Source organism: Patiria miniata, unplaced genomic scaffold (assembly GCF_015706575.1).
Source record: "Patiria miniata isolate m_02_andy unplaced genomic scaffold, ASM1570657v1 HiC_scaffold_23, whole genome shotgun sequence".
In the NCBI taxonomy this organism is placed as follows: domain Eukaryota; kingdom Metazoa; phylum Echinodermata; class Asteroidea; order Valvatida; family Asterinidae; genus Patiria; species Patiria miniata.
The window spans coordinates 5,702,937-5,726,516 of record NW_024037062.1 but is presented as its reverse complement, the minus strand read 5'-3'; the positions used below and the strand labels follow the sequence as shown (position 1 = coordinate 5,726,516).

The 23,580-nt window shown below is 39.7% G+C and overlaps 1 protein-coding gene across 1 annotated transcript; it reads left to right on the top strand.

Annotated features, from left to right (window-relative positions):
* Positions 1–767: 767 nt before the first annotated feature.
* Positions 768–23,220, top strand: LOC119731417 (deleted in malignant brain tumors 1 protein-like). The gene is made up of 9 exons (XM_038204587.1): positions 768–978; positions 1,395–1,703; positions 2,128–2,439; positions 2,719–3,045; positions 4,511–4,825; positions 5,504–5,833; positions 21,094–21,261; positions 22,525–22,677; positions 23,156–23,220. Exons 1-9 carry the CDS (start codon positions 768–770, stop codon positions 23,218–23,220), a joined length of 2,190 nt encoding a protein of 729 aa, XP_038060515.1.
* Positions 23,221–23,580: the final 360 nt, after the last annotated feature.

Here is a 23,580-nt window from a genome sequence, read left to right as displayed (position 1 = left end):
GGTGTGAAACAGGGCTGTCCTTTGGCTTCCACACTCTTCACAGTGTTCCTGTCGGCAGTTCTCGAGCTTACCAACCAACATCTTGCAGGTGTGAACATCCGCACCAGAATGGGCAAAGTCTTCAACCTAGCCCGACTCAAAGCCAAAACCAAAGTCCGCACTCTCCTTGTCCGTGTGCAGCTGTATGCTGATGACACAGTTTTTGTTGCCCATAATCACAACGACCTGCAGAAGATCTTTGACATCTTCAATCGTGTAGCCAGTGACATGGAACTCTCCATAAATGCAAAGAAAACTCATGTAGTCTTCACCCCTTCCCCATCACTCAAGATCGTAGGCTCCTGTTTTGCTCAACGATACTCCACTGGCCATGGTCGACAGCTTTGTCTACCTTGGGAGTTCCATAGCAGCTGACGGAAGTATCGACTCAGAAATCAACGCCCGAGTTAAGGCGGCATGTGCGGCTTTTTCTCGTCTGCGCCACCGTCTATGGTCACAGCGAAGCATCCGTCGCTCCACGAAATGTAAGGTTTATCTTGCTGTGGTTCTCGCCAATTTCCTGTATGCTGTAGAGACATCTACTCTGTATCAGCGTCACCTCAAAAACCTACATCAGTTACTACTCCGACACCTGCGTCGCATCCTTGGCATCTGCTGGCAGGACGTGGACGACCCAACCTCCGCTACAAGGACACCCTAAAACGTACTCTTAAAGCATGCCGCATTGACGGCACCACCTGGGAGGACAAGGCTGTTTCTCGCTCCCAATGGAAGCAGATCATTCGCAGTGGCACAGCAGTTTCAGAAGATACCCGTATTGCTTCAGCAATAGAGACGCTTTGCTGCTACTCCACAAGATAAAGTTGCAGACCCCTCCCTGGTGTGTGGAGGTTGTGGGCGTGTTTGTCGTGCCCGCATTGGCCTTCACTCGTATCAGAAGGCTTGTCAAAGGAGATGAGGACGCCATGGACGACGACGGTGGTTTAAGGTATTTTGTATGCTCCAACTTTTGTGCGAACGAAAGTTTACATCTTCTTTTTTACAAGATAAAAATTGCAAAATGTGGACCACGACCCCTATAGAGTTGTGTGCATTATGTTATCTGCTTTGTTTATCTTCCGACACTAAATCGTTTAATCTGACTGTGCGCACGCGCAGTTGTAACTCTGAAGTGGCTTATCACTTCGTTTTCGTTGATTTAGAAAGTAATACTGTATATTAGCACCACGCTTTGGGGGTAAATGATAACGCCAAATTCGTAAATCTTTGTCATCGTGATCAAACCATATGGTCGTCCTGTTCACTGAACCTCGAGTGAAATCAAACCTCCATTTTAATGAAGAAAAAAGAGCCAAAAAATGTGTTTTTTCTCTCATCTCATAATATTGACAAAGGTCAAGTACGTCTCGTGAACGGTACCAATGAACTACAAGGTCAAGTGGAGGTACGCCTATCCGTGAACAACGAGACACAGTGGGGAACAGTCTGCGGCGATAGCTGGGGTATCAACGATGCTACGGTTGTCTGTTCGCAGCTGGGCTACGGTAAGGCTGAATCAGCATATACTGGTCAAGGCAACGGAGACGTAGCGTTGGATGGCGTCTCATGTGCAGGGTTAGAGAACAGCTTACTGGAATGTCCACGGAACGCTTACCTGAATTGTAACCAGTTAACTACCGCCTGGGTTACCTGTGCACTCCCAGGTAAGAGGACACCAGAAAAAAGTCCTTTAAATAGAAGAAACATTTTGTTATGAAAGCATAATGTAGGCTTACATTGCATAACAGATTGACAGGTGAGTTGTTATTTCCCATTATCCAGCAAATTATGATGTACTTAGCTGCTCCAACAAGCTAGTCCCTGCAGCGGGTAACATCGCATCAATTACCACACACCTTAATTTAAAAACGAATAATAGTTAGAGACTCGACGTGTGAAAGATCTACATGTACATGGTTTTGTTTTAGAAAATATACATCAATTCATAAATCTCCTGGAACTACTCCAATCGATAATTTTGCCATGCAAAGCAGAGAAGATAGAATTCAACTGCGGTCAAAATTATGAACTATCATGTGAACTAGTCCGAGATGTTTTAAACATTACGTACTCTTGTTTCTTGTTTAGACCAATATGACTTACGGTTGCGGTTCGGTAAAACCGATCTAGAGGGTCGAGTGGAGGTATACGAAAACAGTACTTGGGCAACAGTCTGCGATAATTGGTGGGGCAGTACAGAAGCTACCGTGGCGTGTTGGCAGCTAGGTTACGGCAAGGCTACCGCAGCCCCTCGACGGTCGTTCTTTGGCCAGGACACCGGGGATATAGTTTTTGGCACTGTTTACTGCCAAGGAACAGAAAACAGCTTACATGCCTGCCAACGTAGCAGCGAATACTGTTCTCACTTTGAACAAGCTGGGGTTGTTTGTAGTCAACCAGGTATGACCAACGCTTCTTAAAAGGATTTAAGGTTAATGGCTTGACAGAATTAGATGAAGTTGTTGTGATGACTGATCAAAGCAGTTGAATCGTTAGTTAAACGCACAAGATTACTCACTTTGTTTGACTCGCAATTAGCTGTCAAATTAGTACGTCCTATTGACTATATAGTGGTAAATTTGTCAATCTTAACTAGCTAAAAGGGTGATAATACGAAGCATCAAAATTGGGTTACACGGTTTGATTGAGTTCATATTGTCTGACTTAATTGTTTTACAGATGTTTACGACATACGGCTTATCAATGGTAGCCACTGGAGGGAAGGCCGCGTAGAGGTTTATGTCAAGGGTCATTGGGGCACGGTTTGTGATCATAGTTGGGATTTGCGTGATGCCATCGTGGTGTGTCGGCAGTTAGGCTTTAAAAGTGCTACTGCAGCCCCAGGGTCGGCATATTTCGGTCAGGGCAGCGGGGACATCGTCCTGGATAAAGTTGCCTGTGATGGAACGGAGAGCAGCTTACAATACTGCCCCTGGTACGGCGATACCTTCTCCTGTCTACATGACCAAGATGCTGGCGTTGTCTGTAGTAATGCCGATTTACCAGGTAGGTATTCTGCTGAACTTCGCAGAGAAAGTCATCACAAGTCGCCACAAGTCAGTAACAGTCATCGCAAGTCATTGCAATTAAGTCAACCCAAGTCAATCGAAAGTCATTGAAAGTCAAAACCAAGTCATCGCATGTCATTGTGTGTCACCACAAGTCAATCGCAAGTCATCGCAAGTTATCACAGGTCAATCACAAGTCATCGTAGATCACCACAAGTCAAATGCAAGTCGATCACAATCAACCAAAATATTAAAAAGATATGTGACAAAGACATTTCCTCGTCATCATTCTTCCCCTAAAATAATATTGTAACCTCCCCAGGTTACAGAAATACCAATAAGCTCAGTTTGAAACTCATGCTTGGATTGCTGTCACAAGTTTTTATTCATTCAGTTGATCACAATTCAATATTGTTGGCTATGTAGCATTTAACATGTCGCAAGTAGTAGCAAACAAGTAGTAAGCAAGTAGCAAGCTAGCAAGGTTCAACTATAAGAATAAAGAAAAACAAAAACTAATTTTGAGTCAAGTGCTATATATAATCTATCCATGGTAAGTTTAAATAACAAACACTTTTCATCCTACAATGTCTTTCAATCTTACAAAAGGCTCAATGACAAACAAGGAGTGGCTCCCATGGTTCAGTTTGACTGACTAAATAATCCAAATATACGCACAAATTTCCTTTTCAATTATGAAAATAAATCTCTAATCACAATCACAAAATACGTACATAAATGTCAGTAAACTTACTTTTGCTGAGCTCCAAAGGGATGTCACATATAAATGGCAAAGTACAGTGTGATGTCAAAGCATGTCTGCATACATGTAGGTGTCTGCATCGGGGTGCACATGTACATGTACATGTACATACACACGTACATATGGTCATGCATGTCCAAGGAGCCGACCACACCCAATCAAACGGCGCCCTCGGGCAACAAAAATGCCAGAGCTTGTATGCAAAATAAGGAAAGTTTACTATACTTGTTTATAAGTGTCAAATTCCGTCTGTAGCAAATATTGTGAACTGACTTTTGATTGGCATGCAACTATCTTGTCACTCTAAGACAACTGTGCAACTCTGCCATTACCTATGGCAGATGCGCCTGAACCGAAAGGCAAACTTAGTAAGACAAACAATTGCTTCAAGTGAAGGGCTGTAATACCAAATACCAAATTATATCACATGAAATGGTATTGTTTGGGAACAAAACACACATTGAAAAGGTGTGCCCGGCAGGCAAACTTTTTTATCAAACATACTAATCAACAAAATCAATTTAAGAGACCCCCTCCACCCCCCCCAAAAAAATGTTGCCGCTGTCTCTTTTTTTCGCAAAATGTAGCGTAGCCACTGAGCTAAAGCTGTTGTTGCTTCAAACAAGAAGGTACAAAGAGAAACTGATCTTATACCTGTATTACCTGTCTCGACTGTCTTCATTGCTTCTCAATTCCGCAGAGAAATATGACGTACGTCTCAGGGGCGGAGACAGCGATCTAGAGGGTCGTGTGGAGGTGTACATCATCGGTGCATGGGCAACAGTCTGTGATCATGGATGGGACATCACTGATGCTACAGTTGTGTGTCAACAGCTGGGTCATACCGGTGCGCTCTCGGCCAATAGCTCGGCGGCGTTTGGCCAGGGCACCGGGAATATAGTTTTCGATAAAGTAGCTTGCAAAGGCACGGAAAACCGCTTACATGACTGCCCGTTAGACACCACTAACAACTGTTCCCACTCTCAAGATGCCGGAGTCGTCTGCAAGCCACCAGGTTAAAATCGAGAACAGTTTGTTCCACAGACTAACATTTTGGGAGAGTTGTAAGAGACTAAACTTAATGTAACCGGTATAATATGGACCCACGAATTCCTAGAAATAATCCACTAAATCGTCACAAATAGATTCCGTTCGAAAAAACTTCCCGTTGCGAGTCTATGCCATGTTGCTCTTACAACACCTCGCAATCTTTATTTTAAAGAGTTTACACATCTTAGATATATATTCAGAATTACCGTTTATTCACTTGTTTGATATCTTTGCTTCTCACGCGTCTTATCGTGTATAACGTGGTGATTATGACGAAGTGACCTGTGGAACGTGAGTTTCAAGTTTAGTGTTATTGCGGTATATTTTCACGGAATGATGTTTAAAAATCACATTTTGTTATCGAAAAGCAAACTATGCGGGGTGTTACAGTGAAGTTCGCACTATACATAGACAGTATATTTGTTTTATACTAATAAGTTTTAAAGTGTCTGTACGATTTTAGAGGGAGTTTTTATATAGGCCCCATGTATACGAACGTTTCGATCGTTTTGGTCGGCCCGATCCGATCCGTCCGGTCGGTCCAGTAGGCCCGGTCGGTCTGGCTTCCGATCAGCTCGGGACAACAGATGGCGGTTGTGGTGGCGTATTGTTTTGTTGTTGTTATATTTTTGTTTCTTTTTAGAACTTTATGACTTACGTCTAATGAGTGGTAGCAACGCCATGGAAGGCCGGGTGGAGATGTACAAAGACGATTCTTGGGAAACAGTCTGCGACTATGATTGGACCATCACAGATGCTACAGTTGCGTGTTGGCAGCTTGGTTACACTAAGGCTATCTCAGCCCATAAATCAGCTTATTTTGGCCAGGGCAGCGGGGAGCTAGCTCGGACGATCGGATGGGAATGCACAGGGGCTGAAAGCACTTTAGAAGACTGTACGATGAGTATGTATTGGCCTCCTTGCCGTCATTCTGAAGACGTTGGCGTCGTCTGCGGTGTAGAGGAATTTGCAGGTATGTCCGTTTATTTTTCACGGGATTAATTTGCACTTCAGGAATCGGCTCATAATTATGTTGCCTACAGAACTATTCCCTACAATAGTCCGGTCAATTTATAACAAAACAGAGCCTGACCTAGAACAAATTGCAATAGATTGTATTTTAATGCTACCACGCTTAGGAAATATCACTATTTAACATACGGAAAATCTAATTTCATCGGAGTAGTGGAAAAGTGTTTTTATTCCCTTTTCGCTACTAATTTTTCATCATCCGTAAACAGTCGTATGGAGGGTGTCATGTTTTCTTTTGCGTCTTTTGCGTCCGTTACCCGTCAGAAAATCCGTTAACATCACGTATGAAACATTGCGAGACACGACTTATCATAGCAGACAACTTTCTATGTCCACCAATTATTAAAATGAATGGTTATTTACACTGATATGTTTTTGAAAACACAAAATTCGAGATTTTCTTCTGCCCGAATTATTTATTGGTTAAAATAAATCACTTTGTGCTCAATAAAGCATTTGTTGCAGGGAAAATCTATGCATAAACAGGTCTACTTGGAACAAGGCCGGATATACACAAAGAGATCCATTTAAAGTTAAACATTTAAGTTTCTACACCTATAGGCCGGAGTCCAATTTTAAATATTAGGGGAAAAAATCCGAAATCCAAGATTTGTGTGTTCGTTTTGTGATGAATTTAGGTCATTGGCATAACTTATAAATAACCTATAAATTGTCAGAAAATTAATGTATACTAAAAAAAAAACATTTATGAAGACAAATTAAATGGATTAGAATCTTGAAGTGAAAATTAAGCTGCATTCTGGGCTTCGGAGAAAAGAAACGAGGCACTGTGACAAGTGCATTACCTCTAAAAAATAATATACGTGCCCCCAGATCAAAGCCTTAAGCCGGGGGGATGTGGTCTTGTGGACCATCCCATTGAGATCATTGGTTTTTAAAGGAATAACAACGCGAGGTCTGTTCCATCTAAATTATCATTTCGTCGGGACTCATGTATGCTTTTCTGGAGTACTGCATTCACTCTGACAGTACAAGCAGATGTTTCGATCAATGTTCACACCTCGATCAGGATCTTTCTCAATTTTGCTGTTTAAATTACAAAATGTACTTTTAAAAAATGTGTGACGTACATGCAAAGCTCATGTACAGAACTAAATTCTCATCAACCTCACAGACATTTTTGTTTTAATTGCGATTAAAGTGTTTTGAGATATTTTTTATATATTTTTATGTACTAACAAATGTATGTAAGCATCACAGCCCAATCAATAATCTTTAAATAGGCCTAAAGACTTTTCACTTTACTGTCAAAATGGTTCATGAATGCACTGACCAACCGTTTTCCATCTGTGTATGATCAAATATGATTTTTAGACATCCCTTTTTGCGAATAATCGTGTCTCGTCCGTGGACTTATTGCGCACTCAAGTTTAGGCGGAAAATCGTCCACTCTATCCGTAGTGCCCCGTATAAATTATGACTTGAAACAGACACTTCCCCGTCAAAAGTACAATTTCGAGCCAAGTTACAAACGTGTACTGCTCTTAATATAAAACTCACTGTAAAAATGTATTTATAAATCAAAAAGGAAACTGTAGGATACGCATAAAACCCTTTTTTTTTAGTTTCCGACGCAATTTCGTCTGCTGCACTCGCATGTAGTCATGATTCCTGAACATTAGTTTATATTAAATAGGCATGTAAATCGAAGCAAGTCACAAGACGAATTGTTCGAGGACCAAATGTCCAAAATTTTTATCTCAAAAAATGCTTGAAAAACACCCTTCCACTCCATAGAAACAATTAGATTTTTCACATGTTTGTGTGAAAAAGATTATAGTCCATCATTTGTAATTTGTGCATTTTGTTCGTTTGAAGCAACAAAAGTGTTCAAAATCTAATGATGGATACTGAACAACTAACCTGATGAAGATTCTGTATATTCCGAGTAAAACAGCATTCTAGGATCTCAATTTCAAATCAAAAGTTGCTGAATCATGTTACAGCTATACGCGATGTCGCGCACTTATCTGACGAATTATAGCAACCGCGCGCGCCTGTGCGTCGTGCCAATGCTTGCGCGTGCTGCGCCAAACAACAAAACGAACGATCGAACTACTGATTTAAACTTTCCTACGGTGCGTGAGACGCACCGTTGGAAAGGCCTTCTTTCGTTGATAACTTCAAAATGATAGCTTGCCAGAAGGATTCATTTTACAGAGAGTTTAGTCCACTTACTATCTTTCAACCAAGTATGTTTTTTTCAACAATAATAGTACGCCAGTTACTTTTTCGGTTGACTGCAAGTTCCATGATCCGGTGTACACACCGAAACAGGTCTTGTTTTCGTTAAGATTTTGTTTTCCTTTTTTAGCTGTTTCGGTGTACACACCGAAACAGCTCTTGTTTTCGTTAATTTTTTTTTTCTTTTTTTTTTCTTCTCCTTTTTCAGACTTTTTCTCCATAGGTTTTGCACACGTTTCTTCCACCAGTCCACTTTGGCACTTTTTTTTAAATCCGATTGATTTCAGACTTGGTACATACTTAGACCACCACCCACAGATGGTCTTAGAAGAAATTCATGATCGTGATGTCATAAGGTGTCGGGTTACGTCACATTAAAGATGCATTTTCCTCCATATATTTTGTACACGTATTAAAACACTCCACTTTGGCACCTTCGTAAATCCAATCGACCTCAGACTTGATACATACTTAGACCACCACCCACAGATGGTCTTAGAAGAAATTCGTGATCGTGACATCCTCGGGTATCAGGTTACGTCACATTAAAGATGCATTTTTCCCCATAGGTTTTGTACACGTTTTTCTTCAAACCTTACACTTTGGCACTTTCGTATGTCTTTACACTTTGCAGATACTCAGACCAGCAACCGAAGATGGTCCCTGATGATTTTTGTAACGATGACGTCATGTGTCACGTGACGGCATTTTAAATGTGCATTTTGCAAATCGCTTTATAACTTCTGAAGTACAAGTCCGATTGGATGGAAACTCGATAGGCACTCATACTGAGTTGTGTTATAGATGAAAATTCAAGTAATGTCATCATGAAATGTCATGTGACATCCCTTAAAGGGGAATTTTTTTATAGACCTATATCTACAGAACTATATATGTTTCATTTGGTTGTAACTTGACATGTACGTATAATATGCTGCTATAGATGACATTTGTAGTGACGTCACTTATTGTTCATCACGTGCACAGAGTATTTCAAATATCCGAAACAGCTTGTGTTTGTCCACAAACACATTTCTAGTTGGCTTTTCCGCAAATTGCGGAAAAGCCTTTGTTTTTGTTCTCATTTTTTGGCTTTTCCGCAAAGTGCGGAAAAGCCTTTCTTTTTGTTCTCGTTTTTTTTTTTTTGGCTTTTTCGCAATTTTGCGAAAAAGCCTTTGTTTTTGTTCTCATTTTTTGGGGGGGGCTTTTCCGCAAAAATGCGGAAAAGCCTTTCTTTTTGTTCTGATTTTTGGCTTTTCCGCATTGTTGCGGAAAAGCCTTTCTTTTTGTTCTGATTTTTGGCTTTTCCGCAAAGTTGCGGAAAAGCCTTTGTTTTTGTTCTCATTTTTTTTTTTTGGCTTTTCCGCATAGTGCGGAAAAGCCTTTGTTTTTGTTCTCATTTTTTTTTTTTTTTTTAGCTGTTTCGGTGTACACACCGAAACAGCTCTTGTTTCTGTTATTTTTTTTTTTCTCTTTTGTTTTTCAGACTTTTTTCTCATAGGATAACACGTGTTTTCGTTCTACAAGTCACTTTTGGCTTTTTTTCAAATCTGATCGACTTCAAACCTGGCACACACATAGACCACCATCTGAAGATGTGCGCCGAAACTTTTCGTCATGCTGACGTCATCACGTGATTTATTATAGATTTTTGAATATTTAATTTTTCCCATAGACTTTGTACACAGAAATGTTTTAAAAAATGTCAATTTTCAGAGGGCATTTTCGACACTTTGCCAGTAATTCATTTACACCAATCTTTGTCCAAGCAATGACCCTAATTCAAACAACATTGTGTAATGATGACGTCATGATGACGTCATCTGGTGTTTATTTATGGGCAATTTAATTGTGACACTTTTAATATTTAAAAATGCATAAGAAATCAACCGTACGCGTCCGCAGCATTCTGTTGCCGGCAAGTGGTAGAGTAGGTTGAGGTCTTTATTTCATTCAGTGTGCGTAAAATCACGTGACCCTTGCTTCCGGTCGAAAAAGGCCCAAACCGGAAGTGGCTTATTATTTAAAAGTGGTAATAGATATGAACTTGCTTTTAACGGTGTTAGTCCCTTGGCTGATAGTATTCTTCAAATCATCTACCGATGACGTCATGCAATCTTCGAGCGCCCTCTAGCGACAGGTTGAATATTTTCAAAAATGTATTTTGAACAGATGTCTGTGGCGAAGTTTGTCGGAATCGCCTAAAAATTGGTGTATATGATGACCTTGACCCACTTAAGACGTGTGCAAAGTTTAAGGTGTATGACGTCATCGGACCGGAAGTTAAAATGAAAAGACCCTTTTTCCTTAAAAAATTCCTGAAAAATCAACCATGGCAGTTTTTATATTAGTTTTTACTTTAATTGTCTATTTAAGGGTAGGTCTAAAATATTTCAAAGCTTCAAGGCAATAAGCAAACTCGGACATGCCCTGCGCACGCTTAAAACTTCAGGTTGACAATTACTCTGCTTTAAAACATGCACAGTCCACAATGTACATGTACATGCAAGTACGTTGTACATATCGTATGTCAGTCAGCCCGCGCGCAGCGCACGTGTAGCTGAGGTCAAATCCTGTCCACAGTGACCGTTTTAGCCGATTTCCGGCTAACTTTGACAGATTTCATGTTCATGCATAGTCAGGGACGTAGGATAGACACTTTTTGTATAGAATACGCATGTACATGTTCATTCGACCTGGATGAAACTCCTTTACGGCAGTCATTAATAAAACGGTCGAAACAGCTCAGTGTTTGTCCACAAACACATTTCTAGTTTTTTTTCCTTCTTCTTTTTGTCGCCAAAACCCCATAAACTTTGTGCACGTTTTTTCTCAGTGCCACTTTTGGCATTAATCTTTGTCAGACATCATTCAAAGTTTGCATAAGCATAGTCCCTATAGCAAAGATGTGTCCCGAAGATTGACGTCATGGTGACGTCATCGACTAATTTATTATAGATTTTTGAATATTAAATTTTTCCCATAGACTTTGTACACAGAAATTAAAAAAAAATTGTCGCTTTTCAAAGGGCATTTTTGACTTTTTGCCAGTAATTCATTTACACCACTCTTTGTCCAAGCAAAGACCCTAATTCAAACAACATTGTGGAATGATGACGTCATGATGACGTCATCCTGTGTTGATTGATAGGCAATTAAATTGTGACACTTTTAATATTTAAAAATGCATAAGAAATCAACCATACGCGTCCGCAGCATTCTGTTGCCGGCAAGTGGTAGAGTAGGTTAAGGTCTTTATTTCATTCAGTGTGCGTGGAATCACGTGACCCTTGCTTCCGGTCGAAAAAGGCCAAAACCGGAAGTGGCTTATCATTTAAAAGTGGTAATAGATATGAACTTGCTTTTAACGGTGTTAGTCTCTTGGCCAATAGTATTCTTCAAATCATTTACCAATGACGTCATGCAATCTTCGAGCGCCCTCTAGCGACAGGTTGAAAATTTGCAAAAATGTGTTTTGAATAGATGTCTGTGGCGAAGTTTGTCAGAATCGCCTAAATATTGGTGTATAGGATGACCTTGATCCCCTTAAGACGTGTGAGAAGTTTTAGGCGTATGACGTCATCAGACCGGAAGTTATAATGAAAAGATCTTTTTTCCTTTGAAAATTCCTGAAAAATCAACCATGGCAGTTTTTATATTAGTTTTTACTTTAATTGTCGATTTAAGGGTAGGTCTAAAACATTTCAAAGCTTCGAGGCAATAAGCGAACTCGAACATGGCATGCGAACGCTTAAAACTTCAAGTTGACAATATACCTCTGCTTTAAAACATGCACAGGACGTCCACAATGTACATGTACATGCACGTACGTTGTACATACGCACATACATCGTATGTCAGTCAGCCCGCAGCGCTAGCACACGTGTTGCTGAGGTCAAATCCTGACCATAGTGACCGTTTTAGCCGATTTTCGGCTAACTTAGACATAACATGCACAGGACGTCAAAATGTACATGTACATGTACGTACGTTGTACATACGCACATACAACTTATGTCAGTCAGCCCGCAGGGCACGTGTTGCTCAGGTCAAATCCTGACCACAGTGACCGTTTTAGCCGATTTTCGGCTAACTTTGACAGACTTTAAGTTCATGCATAGTCAGAGACGTATTATTGATAAAAAAAATCATAATGCGGAAAAGCCCTATGTTCTGTTGCAAACAGACATAGATCTCTAGTTTTTTTTTTGGCTTCTTCTTTTTGTCGCCTAAATCCCATAGACTTTGTGCACGTTTTTTCTCAACACCACTTTTGGCATTAATCGTTGTCATACATCATTCAAAGTTAGCATAATCATAGTCCCTATAGCAAAGATGTGTCCCGAAGATTGACGTCATGGTGACGTCATCGACTAATTTATTATAGATTTTTGAATATTTAACTTTTCCCATAGACTTTGTACACAGAAATTTAAAAAAAATTGTCGATTTGCAAAGGGCATTTTTGACTCTTTGCCAGTAATTCATTTACACCAATCTTTGTCTAAGCAAAGACCCTAATTTAAACAACATTGTGTAATGATGACGTCATGATGACGTCATCAGGTGCGTATTTATAGGCAATTAAATTGTGACACTTTTAATATTTAATAATGCATAAGAAATCAACCGTACACGTCCGCAGCATTTTGTTGCCGGCAAATGGTAGAATAGGTTGAGGTCTTTATTTCATTCAGTGTGCGTGAAATCACGTGACCCTTGCTTCCGGTCGAAAAAGGCCCAAACCGGAAGTGGCTTATCATTTGAAAGTGGTAATAGATATAAACTTGCTTTTAACGGTGTTAGTCTCTTGGCCAATAGCATTCTTCAAATCATCTACCGATGACGTCATGCAATCTTCGAGCGCCCTCTAGCGACGGGTTGAAAATTAGCAAAAATGTATTTTGAATAGATGTCTGTGGCGAAGTTTGTCGTAATCGCCTAAATATTGGTGTATATGATGACCTTGACCCACTTAAGACGTGTGCGAAGTTTTAGGCGAATGACGTCATCAGACCGGAAGTTACAATAAAAATACCCTTTTTTATTTGAAAATTCCTGAAAAATCAACCATGGCAGTTTTTATATTTGTTTTTACTTTAATTGTCGATTGAAGGGTAGGTCTAAAACATTTCAAAGTTTCGAGGCGATAAGCAAACTCGAACGTACCCTGCGCACGCTTAAAACTTCACGTTGACAATACCTCTGCTTCAAAACATGCACAGGACAGGACGTCCACAATGTACATGTACATGTACATGCACGTACGTTGTACATAGGCACGTACATCGTATGTCAGTCAGCCTGCAGCGCACGTGTTGCTGAGGTCAAATCCTGTCCACAGTGACCGTTTTAGCCGATTTTCGGCTAACTTTGACAGATTTTATGTTCATGCATGCGCATTGACAGGGACGTATTATAGCACTCTTGGCATTAATCTTTTTCAGATATCATTGAAAGTTGCCATAAGCATAGTCCCTATAGCCAAGACGTGTCCCGAAGAGTGACGTCATGGTGACGTCATCAAGTGATTTATTATGGATTTATGAATAATTATTTTTTCTCCTAGACTTTGTACACAGCTTTCTCCAAAAGTCTTTCCCTATACAACACTGATATATCTTACTGAGTAGTTCTGAACTTCGGCTGAGAATTACTATGAGAAGGAAAAAGAAATCGTATTTTTTTACGCCTTTCATTTGATTGAAAATATTCCCAAGAGTTAGAATAGCAAGTAATATTCTATAAAAATGTTTCAGTTTAAAGGAAAATCACGCATTTAAAGGTGCATTTTTTCTGCTGTGGGATTTTTAACCTATTGACTTTGTACACGTTTTCAAGCCACCATTTTCGTATTTTGGCGATCTGGAATCGTCATCAAAGTTACAGCCAAGAAAGACCCTCATACAAAAATTATGCCAAGACTATGACTCACGATGACGTCATCACCTAATTCTTTATTGATTTTTGAAAATTTACGTACATATTGTGAAGTCTTATATCTACAGAAATGTAAGTCCGATTGGGTTGAAACTTGGTATGTGGCTATATCAGGATGTGTTATAGATTAAAAATGAGGTGACGTCATGATGACGTCATCCTGAGATTTTATATGAATATTTATTTGTTTGGACCTTTTAGCCATATCTCCCGAACGCAACATGCAAAATGCAAAATTCTTTTTTGCATTTGGTCTGTTATGTAATAGCTATTTGCACCAAACTTGAAAAAAAATGTGTGACGTCATCATGACGTCATCAAAATGCGATTTTGCAAAACTCATATAAGGAAAGGTCCAATTGTCATGAAACTTGGTGGGTAGGTAGTTAATCATACTAGTATGCAAAGTTCGAAGTGACGTCACGATGACGTCATCAACAAATTTAAAAATATTTGTCGATTTTCAAAGTGCGTTTTCGACTCTTTGCCAGTAATTTATTTAGATCACTCTTCGTCCAAGCAAAGACCTTGTGCACACGCACATACATCGTATTGCCGAGGTCAAATCCTGTCCACAGTGACCGTTTTAGCCGATTTTCGGCTAACTTTGACAGATTTTTTGTTCATGCATATTCAGGGAATATTATTGATTAAAAAAAATCATAATGCGGAAAAGCCCTATGTTCTGTTGCAAACAGACATAGACCTCTAGTTTTTCTTTCTTCTTCTTCTTCTTCTTCTTTTTTCCCCAAAACCCCATAGACTTTGTACACGTTTATTCTACACGCCACTTTTGGCATTAATCTTTGTCATACATCATTCAAAGTTAGCATAAGCATAGCCCCTATAGCAAAGATGTGTCCCGAAGATTGACATCATGGTGACGTCATCGACTAATTTATTATGGATTTTTGAATATTTAATTTTTCCCATAGACTTTGTACACAGAAATTAAAAAATAATTGTCGATTTTCAAAGGGCATTTTTGACTCTTTGCCAGTAATTCATTTACACCAATCTTTGTCCAAGCAAAGACCCTAATTCAAACAACATTGTGGAATGATGACGTCATGATGACGTCATCCTGTGTTTATTTATAGGCAATTAAATTGTGACACTTTTAATATTTAAAAATGCATAAGAAATCAACCGTACGCGTCCGCAGCATTCTGTTGCCGGCAAGTGGTAGAGCAGGTTAAGGTCTTCATTTCATTCAGTGTGCGTGCAATCACGTGACCCTTGCTTCCGGTCGAAAAAGGCCCGAACCGGAAGTGGCTTATTATTTGAAAATGGTAATAGAAATGAACTTGCTTTTAACGGTGTTAGTCTCTTGGCCGATATAATTCTTCAAATCATCTACCGATGACGTCATGCAATCTTCGAGCGCCCTCTAGCGACAGGTTGAAAATTAGCAAAAATGTAATTTGAATAGATGTCTGTGGCGAAGTTTGTCGGAATCGCCTAAATATTGGTGTATATGATGACCTTGACCCACTTAAGACGTGTGCGAAGTTTTAGGCGAATGACGTCATCAGACCGGAAGTTATAATAAAAAGACCTTTTTTCATTTGAAAATTCCTGAAAAATCAACCATGGCAGTTTTTATATTTGTTTTTACTTTAATTGTCGATTGAAGGGTAGGTCTAAAACATTTCAAAGTTTCGAGGCGATAAGCGAACTCAAACATACCCTGCGCACGTTTAAAACTTCACGTTGACAATACCTCTGCTTCAAAACATGCACAGGACAGGACGTCGGCAATGTACATGTACATGTACATGCACGTACGTTGTACATAGGCACATACATCGTATGTCAGTCAGCCTGCAGCGCACGTGTTGCTGAGGTCAAATCCTGTCCACAGTGACCGTTTTAGCCGATTTTCGGCTAACTTTGACAGATTTTATGTTCATGCATGCGCATAGACAGGGACGTATTATAGCACTCTTGGCATTAATCTTTGTCAGACATCATTGAAAGTTGGCATAAGCATAGTCCCTATAGCCAAGATGTGTCCCGAAGAGTGACGTCATGATGACGTCATCAAGTGATTTATTATGGATTTATGAATAATTAATTTTTCTCATAGACTTTGTACCCAGCTTTCTCCACAAGTCTTTCCCTATACAACACTGATATATCTTACTGAGTAGTTCTGAACTTCGGCTGAGAATTACTATGAGAAGGAAAAAGAAATCGTATTTTTTTACGCCTGTCATTTGGTTGAAAATATTCCCAAGAGTTAGAATAGCAAGTAATATTTTATAAAAATGTTTCAGTTTAAAGGAAAATCACTAATTAAAGATGCATTTTTCCCCATAGGGTTTGTACACGTTATAAAACACTCCACTTTGGCACTTTTGTAAATCCGATCGACCTCAGACTTGATACATACTTAGACCACCACCCACAGATGGTCCTAGAAGAAATTTGTGATCGTGACGTCATCAGGTGTTGGGTTACGTCACATTAAAGATGCATTTTTCCCCATAGGGTTTGTACACGTTTTAAAACATTCTACTTTGGCACTTTTGTAAATCCGATCCACGTTAGACTTGGTACACACTTAGACTACCACCCACAGATGGTCCTAGAAGAAATTCGTGATTGTGACATCATCAGGTGTAAGGTTACTTCACATTAAAGATGCATTTTTCTCCGTAGGTTTTGTACACGTTTTTCTTCAAATCATACTTTGGCACTATATGTCTGATTGACTTTTCACTTGGCAGATGACATTCGAAGTGACTTCATCAAGTGTTCATCATGTGCACAGAGTATTTTAAATATCCAAAACAGCTTGTGTTTGTCCACAAACACATTTCTAGTTTTCTCCTTTTTTTCTCCTCTTTCAGTCATTTGTCCCCATATGTTTTGTATACGTTTATTCCACCAGTCCACTTTGGCACTTTTTTAATTCCAATTGATTTCAGACTTGGAACACAATTAGACTACCACCCACAGATGGTCCTAGAAGAAATTCGTGATCGTGACGTCATCAGGTGTTGGGTTACGTCACATTAAAGATGCATTTCCCCCATATGTTTTGTACACGTTTTACAACACTCCAGTTTGGCACCTTCGTCAATCCGATCGACTTTAGACTTGATACATACTTAGACCTTAGACCACCACCCACAAATAGTTCTAGAGGAAATTCGTGATTGTGACATAATCAGGTGTCAGGTTACGTCATATTGAAGATGCATTTTCCCCATTAGGGTGTGTACACGTTTTAAAACACTCTACTTTGGCACTTTCGTAAATTCGATCGACTTTAGACTTGATACATACTATAGTTTAGTCGGAAAAGGGGGGTATCGTGCACCCTCGGAAATCAATTTCTAATCAACGTGTCTAGGTCAGAAAAAATGCGTAGAAAACGATTTGCTATGTTAAAAAATTCAAAAAATGTCCCACGTATTGTTTTTATGCAAATTAGTGCCGCCATTACCGAAAAATCTATTTTTAATTATATCTCAGCCAATATTGCAGATAACTGAACGAACGAGGTGTCTAAACCCATGTTTTCAAGGTCAGAGATCACAATAAAACTATTTTGGAAGTCACCACATGTGTCTGTGGCATAGGAATATGCAAATTAGTGCCGCTAATACCGGAACATCATGTTTTTGGCATATCTCGGCCAATATAGAACATAACTACACCAGTAAGGTGTCTAAACCCATGTTTTGATGGTCAAGTATCATTAGAAGACCATTCACGAAGTAACTATGTGTGTCTTTGGCATGAAAATATGTAAAATATTAAGTGTCGGTTTATCAGATATTTGATTTTTAGCCAATATCTCGGCCAATATTGCACATAACTACACCAATAAGGTGTCTAAACCCATGTTTTGAGGGTCAGGTATCATTAGAAGACCATTTACGAAGTAACTATGTGTGTCTTTGGCATGAAAATATGTAAATTCTAATTTGCCGGTTTATCAAAAAATTGATTTTTAGCCAATATTATATTCAATTTCAGCCAATAGTACAGTTTATTTTAAATATGATGGCTTAAAATAAACTTTGATCATTATTGCTTATCAAAAACCCTTCTGTCAACATTAGCTGCAATATTGGCCGAGATATTGGCTAAAAATCAAATTTACGATAAATCGACACTTTTGAATTTACATATTTACCTGCCAAGGACACGCATAGTTACTTCGTGAATGGTCTTCTAATGATACCTGACCCTCAAAACATGGGTTTAGACACCTTATTTGTGTAGTTATGTGAAATATTGGCCGATATATTGGCTAAAAATCAAATATCGGATAAACCGACACTTTATAATTTACATATTTTCATGCCAAAGACACACATTGTTACTTCGTGAATGGTCTTCTAATTATACTTGACCCTCAAAACATGGGTTTAGACACCTTACTGGTGTAGTTATGTGCTATATTGGCCGAGATATGCCAAAAACATGACTTTCCGGTATTTGCGGCACTAATTTGCATATTCCTATGCCACAGACACATGTGGTCACTTCCAGAATAGTTTTATTGTGATCTCTGACCTTGAAAACATGGGTTTAGACACCTAGTTCGTTCAGTTATCAGCAATATTGGCTGAGATATAATTAAAAATAGATTTTTCGGTAATGGCGGCACTAATTTGCATAAAAACAATACGTGGGACATTTTTTGAATTTTTTAACATAGCAAATCGTTTTCTACGCATTTTTTCTGACCTAGACACGTTGATTAGAAATTGATTTCCGAGGGTGCACGATACCCCCCTTTTCCGACTGAACTACTAAGACCACCACCCACAAATGGTTCTAGAAGAAATTCGTTATTGTGATATAATCAGGTGTCAGGTTACGTCATATTAAAGATGTTTTTCCCTATTGTTTTGTACACGTTTTTCTTCAAATGCATACATTTTTACAGTTCTATATGTTTGATTGACTTTACACTTGTCAGACACTAAGACCAGCACCCGAAGATGGTCCCCAATAAATTCGTAACTATGACGTCATCATGTGTCACGTGACGTAACATATTAAATATGCATTTTTTTCAAATCGGCAACTTCGGCAGTACAAGTCCCATTGGGTTAAAATTTGGTATGTACATTCACAGGGATGTGTTATAGATGGAAATTGAAGTGACATCATCATCAAATGTCAAGTGACGTCCCTTAAAGGGGCATTTTAATCTTTTATATACTATTATATACAGAATTATAACACCTCACCCACAGATTCTGTGTCTTGATTGGCCAAGAGCGAGTCACATGTTACTTTCTAATTTTGCTATCTTTCTGTGCACGGCCTAAAGTACCATACCCGTGGCAACCAAAGTACTATACCATTGGCAACCAAAGTACGATTTGCACGGCGCGGTATTTGTGTGCAAATGGATGCTGGTGTGCGCGTTGCGCGTTGCGCGTAGCGCGTATTGTTCAAAAGAGCGTGCGCCGCAGACTTGGGTTCAAACATTTCGTGAAGTGGTAGTTTGGAAGAGAGATATACATTTTCCACCAATTTTGTATTGAAATTGAAGTTTATTTCAATTGTGTTCAGATTTAAATAATTTAAAATATTAAAATCAAGCAGAATCTGTGGGTGAAGTGTTATAAAACAAATATTGAATGCTTTATCTCGTGGTGAAGTAAAACTAGCCTCCCTCGATGATCCATGGACCATTCTATTTTCCCTCGGCTTCGCCTCGGGAAAATAGAATGTCCATGGATCACCTCGGGAGGCTAGTTTTACTACACCACTCGAAGCATTCAATATTTGTATACTATAATGTTTGATTTGGTTGTAACTTTACATGTGTTGTTATAGATGACATTTGTATTGACATCACTAATTGCTCATCACATGCACAGAGTATTTCATATATCCGAAACAGTAAGCTTGTGTTTCCCACAAACACATTTCTAGTTTCTGTTGCAATTGACCTATCGCGGTAGAATCGCGTTAGAATCGCGTCAACGCAGCTTGTGAAATATTGTCCAATTACATGATATACGAACGGACACGGAACGCGCAAAATCTAAGACAAACAAAACTGATTACTATACCTCATACATATTCATGATCGAGAGCCGAACGTTCACTGGTCAATTCACCATCACGTGCCAGATGTTATTCTTGCTGTTTACCAAACGCGCGCGCGAGGATTCACGCACATTGTAAATACGCATGCGTAGTAGACTGTCGCATGGGTTACCCGTGCGACAGTCTACTACGCATGCGCTTTACAGAGCAATCGAGGAACTGTCGCACGGGTGCAGTACGCACGCGCGAACATCGCCCAGGAGAGATGCATGGTTGCATGGTTCGCGTAAATGTTAATTTCCAGAGCTCAATGATGCCGTACTGGAGAAAATTTATAGACCGTGTAAAGATGTCTCCTGTACAAAAGAAAGTTGTACACATTGCAAACATTTGTATTTACAACTGTAGTACCTGTATTATATTGCAAACGAACTGAACTAGTAATTGAAGTTGAATTTTTTGGTGAGCTGTACAAGTTTCCCCGAATTTCGTTTTAGGTGCATAATAATAAAAGAAAATTCGGCTACTGAATATGTATGAGGTATAGTAAAACAAATATAACATGATTTATTTCGGGTGGACAGTCGATATTAGCTCCCCTCGGTATTGGAAGTTGACAAACTAGTTCCCACGGCTTCGCCTCGGGAACTAGTTTGTCAACTTCCAATACCTCGGGGAGCGAATATCGACTGTCCACCCTCTAACCATGTTATATTTGTATATTAGTATACACGAACTCCATATATAGGATTGTCTAAGGGCGTGGCTAACTCGCGAACGGCGATAGGTTACATGTGCTTTATTTGTGAACCTACGCATGAGATGGATGACGCCCCCGTTTTTTCATGGATGAAGGGCCTTTGTGCGTACCAGTACTGAGTTTCCATCTACCTGTAGAATAGTTTTCATCTACCTGTCGAATAGAAATATGAATCACAGGTTCCTCACCTATCACGTCAATAGTTTTTTTCTTCGATTTTGATTAGGCAAGTGAAATGAAATTAGTTCTCTTTTGGTGTTCTTTTACAGAAAAGGGTTCTTTGCGACTTATGGATGGGACAACACAGTACGGAGGGCGTGTGGAAATATATCTCAACGGTAGATGGGGGACAATTTATCATAACGCTTGGCAGTTCGAGGAGGTTGACGTCGTCTGCAAACAACTTGGTTATGGACATGCAACATCATTTAATCGGGGTAAGTACAAATATACAAAACCTGTATTTGGATTCCGGTCCTTCTCCCAAATTCATCATGTTGAGAACAATTCATCATATTTGTTGTTTGTAAATTGTGACGTCAACATTGGTAACTTAAACAATTAGTCACAACCTTTGTAAAACCACAAGCAGCGCTTGCCTGCGTTGTGCAGTTGTGCGCGTGGGGTATACTACCTATTTCGATCTGAGTATTGGGATGCCGTTCCGATCAAGCATTATGTCGGCTCAACAAGTCCTTTAGAGGGCGGGACAAGTCTCTTTCCTTGCTTGGCAAAGTGTAGCCTTGGTCGATGCTCTCGTCGTTATTCGTTCCGTACGCGGTCAATCGTCGGCATATATCCTCACGCGCTATGCACATGCATGTAAAAATACAGCGCGAACAGCGACCTCATGCGGCCACTATTTTTTTTATGCAAATCAGTTGGGGACGATCGAGAGCCTTGGTTCAATCGTCGGCAAAAGCTTATGTTTTTCTTTATTTTGCGCTGGATTTCTAGCGCACGACCTCGTATGCGAATACAGATAAGTGTAGGCGGGGCTAATATGTGGAGTGTCCAATCACACCTTGGTAAATCCGGACGTCATCAAATTATTTGCAGCTATTTGCCTTTTGCGGACGTGACAGGAACCACAGTTTTTGTGCATTGGTGCCGTGTGCAGAGACACACAACGTGTACGGATTATGTACGGTGCCACGTTTCACTATGCAAGTTTCCACGCAACGATCCACCAATAAGAAAACGACATTTAAGGTCAGCTAAGGCTATTAACATAATGAGCACCACCCCAAAAACCTCACATGGACGATTGAACCAAGGCTCTCGATCGTCCCCAACTGATTTGCATAAAAAAATAGTGGCCACATGAGGTCGCTGTTCGCGCTGTATTTTTACATGCATGTGCATAGCGCGTGAGGATATATGCCGACGATTGACCGCGTACGGGACGAATAACGACGAGAGCATTGACCAAGGCTAGGCAAAGTGTTGCATTCAGCCAACCCCTATACCGATTATTGGCAATGAATTTTAGTCAGGGGTAGAACCAGTATTCGACAGATTTCACCAGCGATTTTTTTTTCAGATACGTACGTGTGCTTTCGACGGAACTTCAGTTCCTTTGCAAGAGATTATAATTACACACTCATTGCCACTACAAGAGTAAATCGTGCTTCATTTGTGAAAGTGAGTGTTTGTTCTTTACCCTGACATAATGCCCTTTTTCCCCTCTCTGATGTAAGATTACACCAAAATGGGGACTGGTGCCATTTTGATTTTCTCTGTTCTCTGCAATGGGAAAGAGAGTAGGTTGACAGACTGCAGATACAGATCGGCAGATCCTTTACGCTGTACCCACATAGGAGATGCAGGAGTAACATGCTCTGCACCCGAAAGTAAGTATGATATACAGTGTGTATGAAGACAATCTAGCCCATGTCTCATGTACACGTATACGAAGAAAGCATTGCTGGTGTGTGAGAGTGAATTATTTCATTTAAGTTGACATGGCGTCAGATGGCACAGGACAAACGGCGTGCTTATTGTTTAAAATGTTTTACCAAAGTGAGATTTCTTTGCAGTATAGTTTAGTGGTGTAATTTTTTTAATCTCCCGTGCACCCTTTATGGACCCTCACGTTTTAACCACTATGTTATAATGTTGTGATATTTGTGTGAGCTAAAACATGCGCAATGCTACCAAAGATACCTTTTTTGCGAGGACAAAATCTTACCTAACATCTGGCTTATCCTGACTGGTTGTTCTTTTGCATCTTTCCATCTGTATAGCTCTGACTGACTCAGAAATCGGTATCATCATTGGTGTGCCTATATTGGTGGTTACAGGTTTGATTTGCATAATTCTTTTCGTCAGGTGGTATCGCCGCAGACCTTCCCCCGATGAACAGGTATCTCATGCTTCCTCTGTTAACTTTCTGAACTGTGACCTCAAATGAAAAATTACCTTGGACGGGTTTGGCTATGTCTTTATTTGGTGTTATTTATGGGGCGTAGTCCAGTCATTTCCGAGTCTGCATTTATATTGAAATGAACTGCATGCTATAAAGTTTGAAACAATTTGGCTGAACTATGTTATGTTAGGCCTAGCTGTTTTCTATTAGGAAAGAAATAAGCGATTTAAAACTCGCAAGTCGTAATCCATGATGACAGTGTTCAAAGGGTAATTCCTATACTAAAACCCCTTGCTATTTCAGCAGACTGCGGTATTTTCCCTTTGTAAATATAAAGATTGCGTCCAGCCACTGGTTGGAAACAATACAAATTTTCTGTGAGAAGGAG

Bases quoted from the DNA above. Each gene is read 5' to 3' on its own strand.
- LOC119731417 (XM_038204587.1), top strand. From the start codon at position 768: ATGGAAGCAGATCATTCGCAGTGGCACAGCAGTTTCAGAAGATACCCG. The intron at 5,834-21,093 runs GTATGTCCGTTT...GTTCTTTTACAG, and splicing joins CGGTGTAGAGGAATTTGCAG to AAAAGGGTTCTTTGCGACTT. The intron at 21,262-22,524 runs GTAAGTACAAAT...CTCTGATGTAAG, and splicing joins TGCAACATCATTTAATCGGG to ATTACACCAAAATGGGGACT.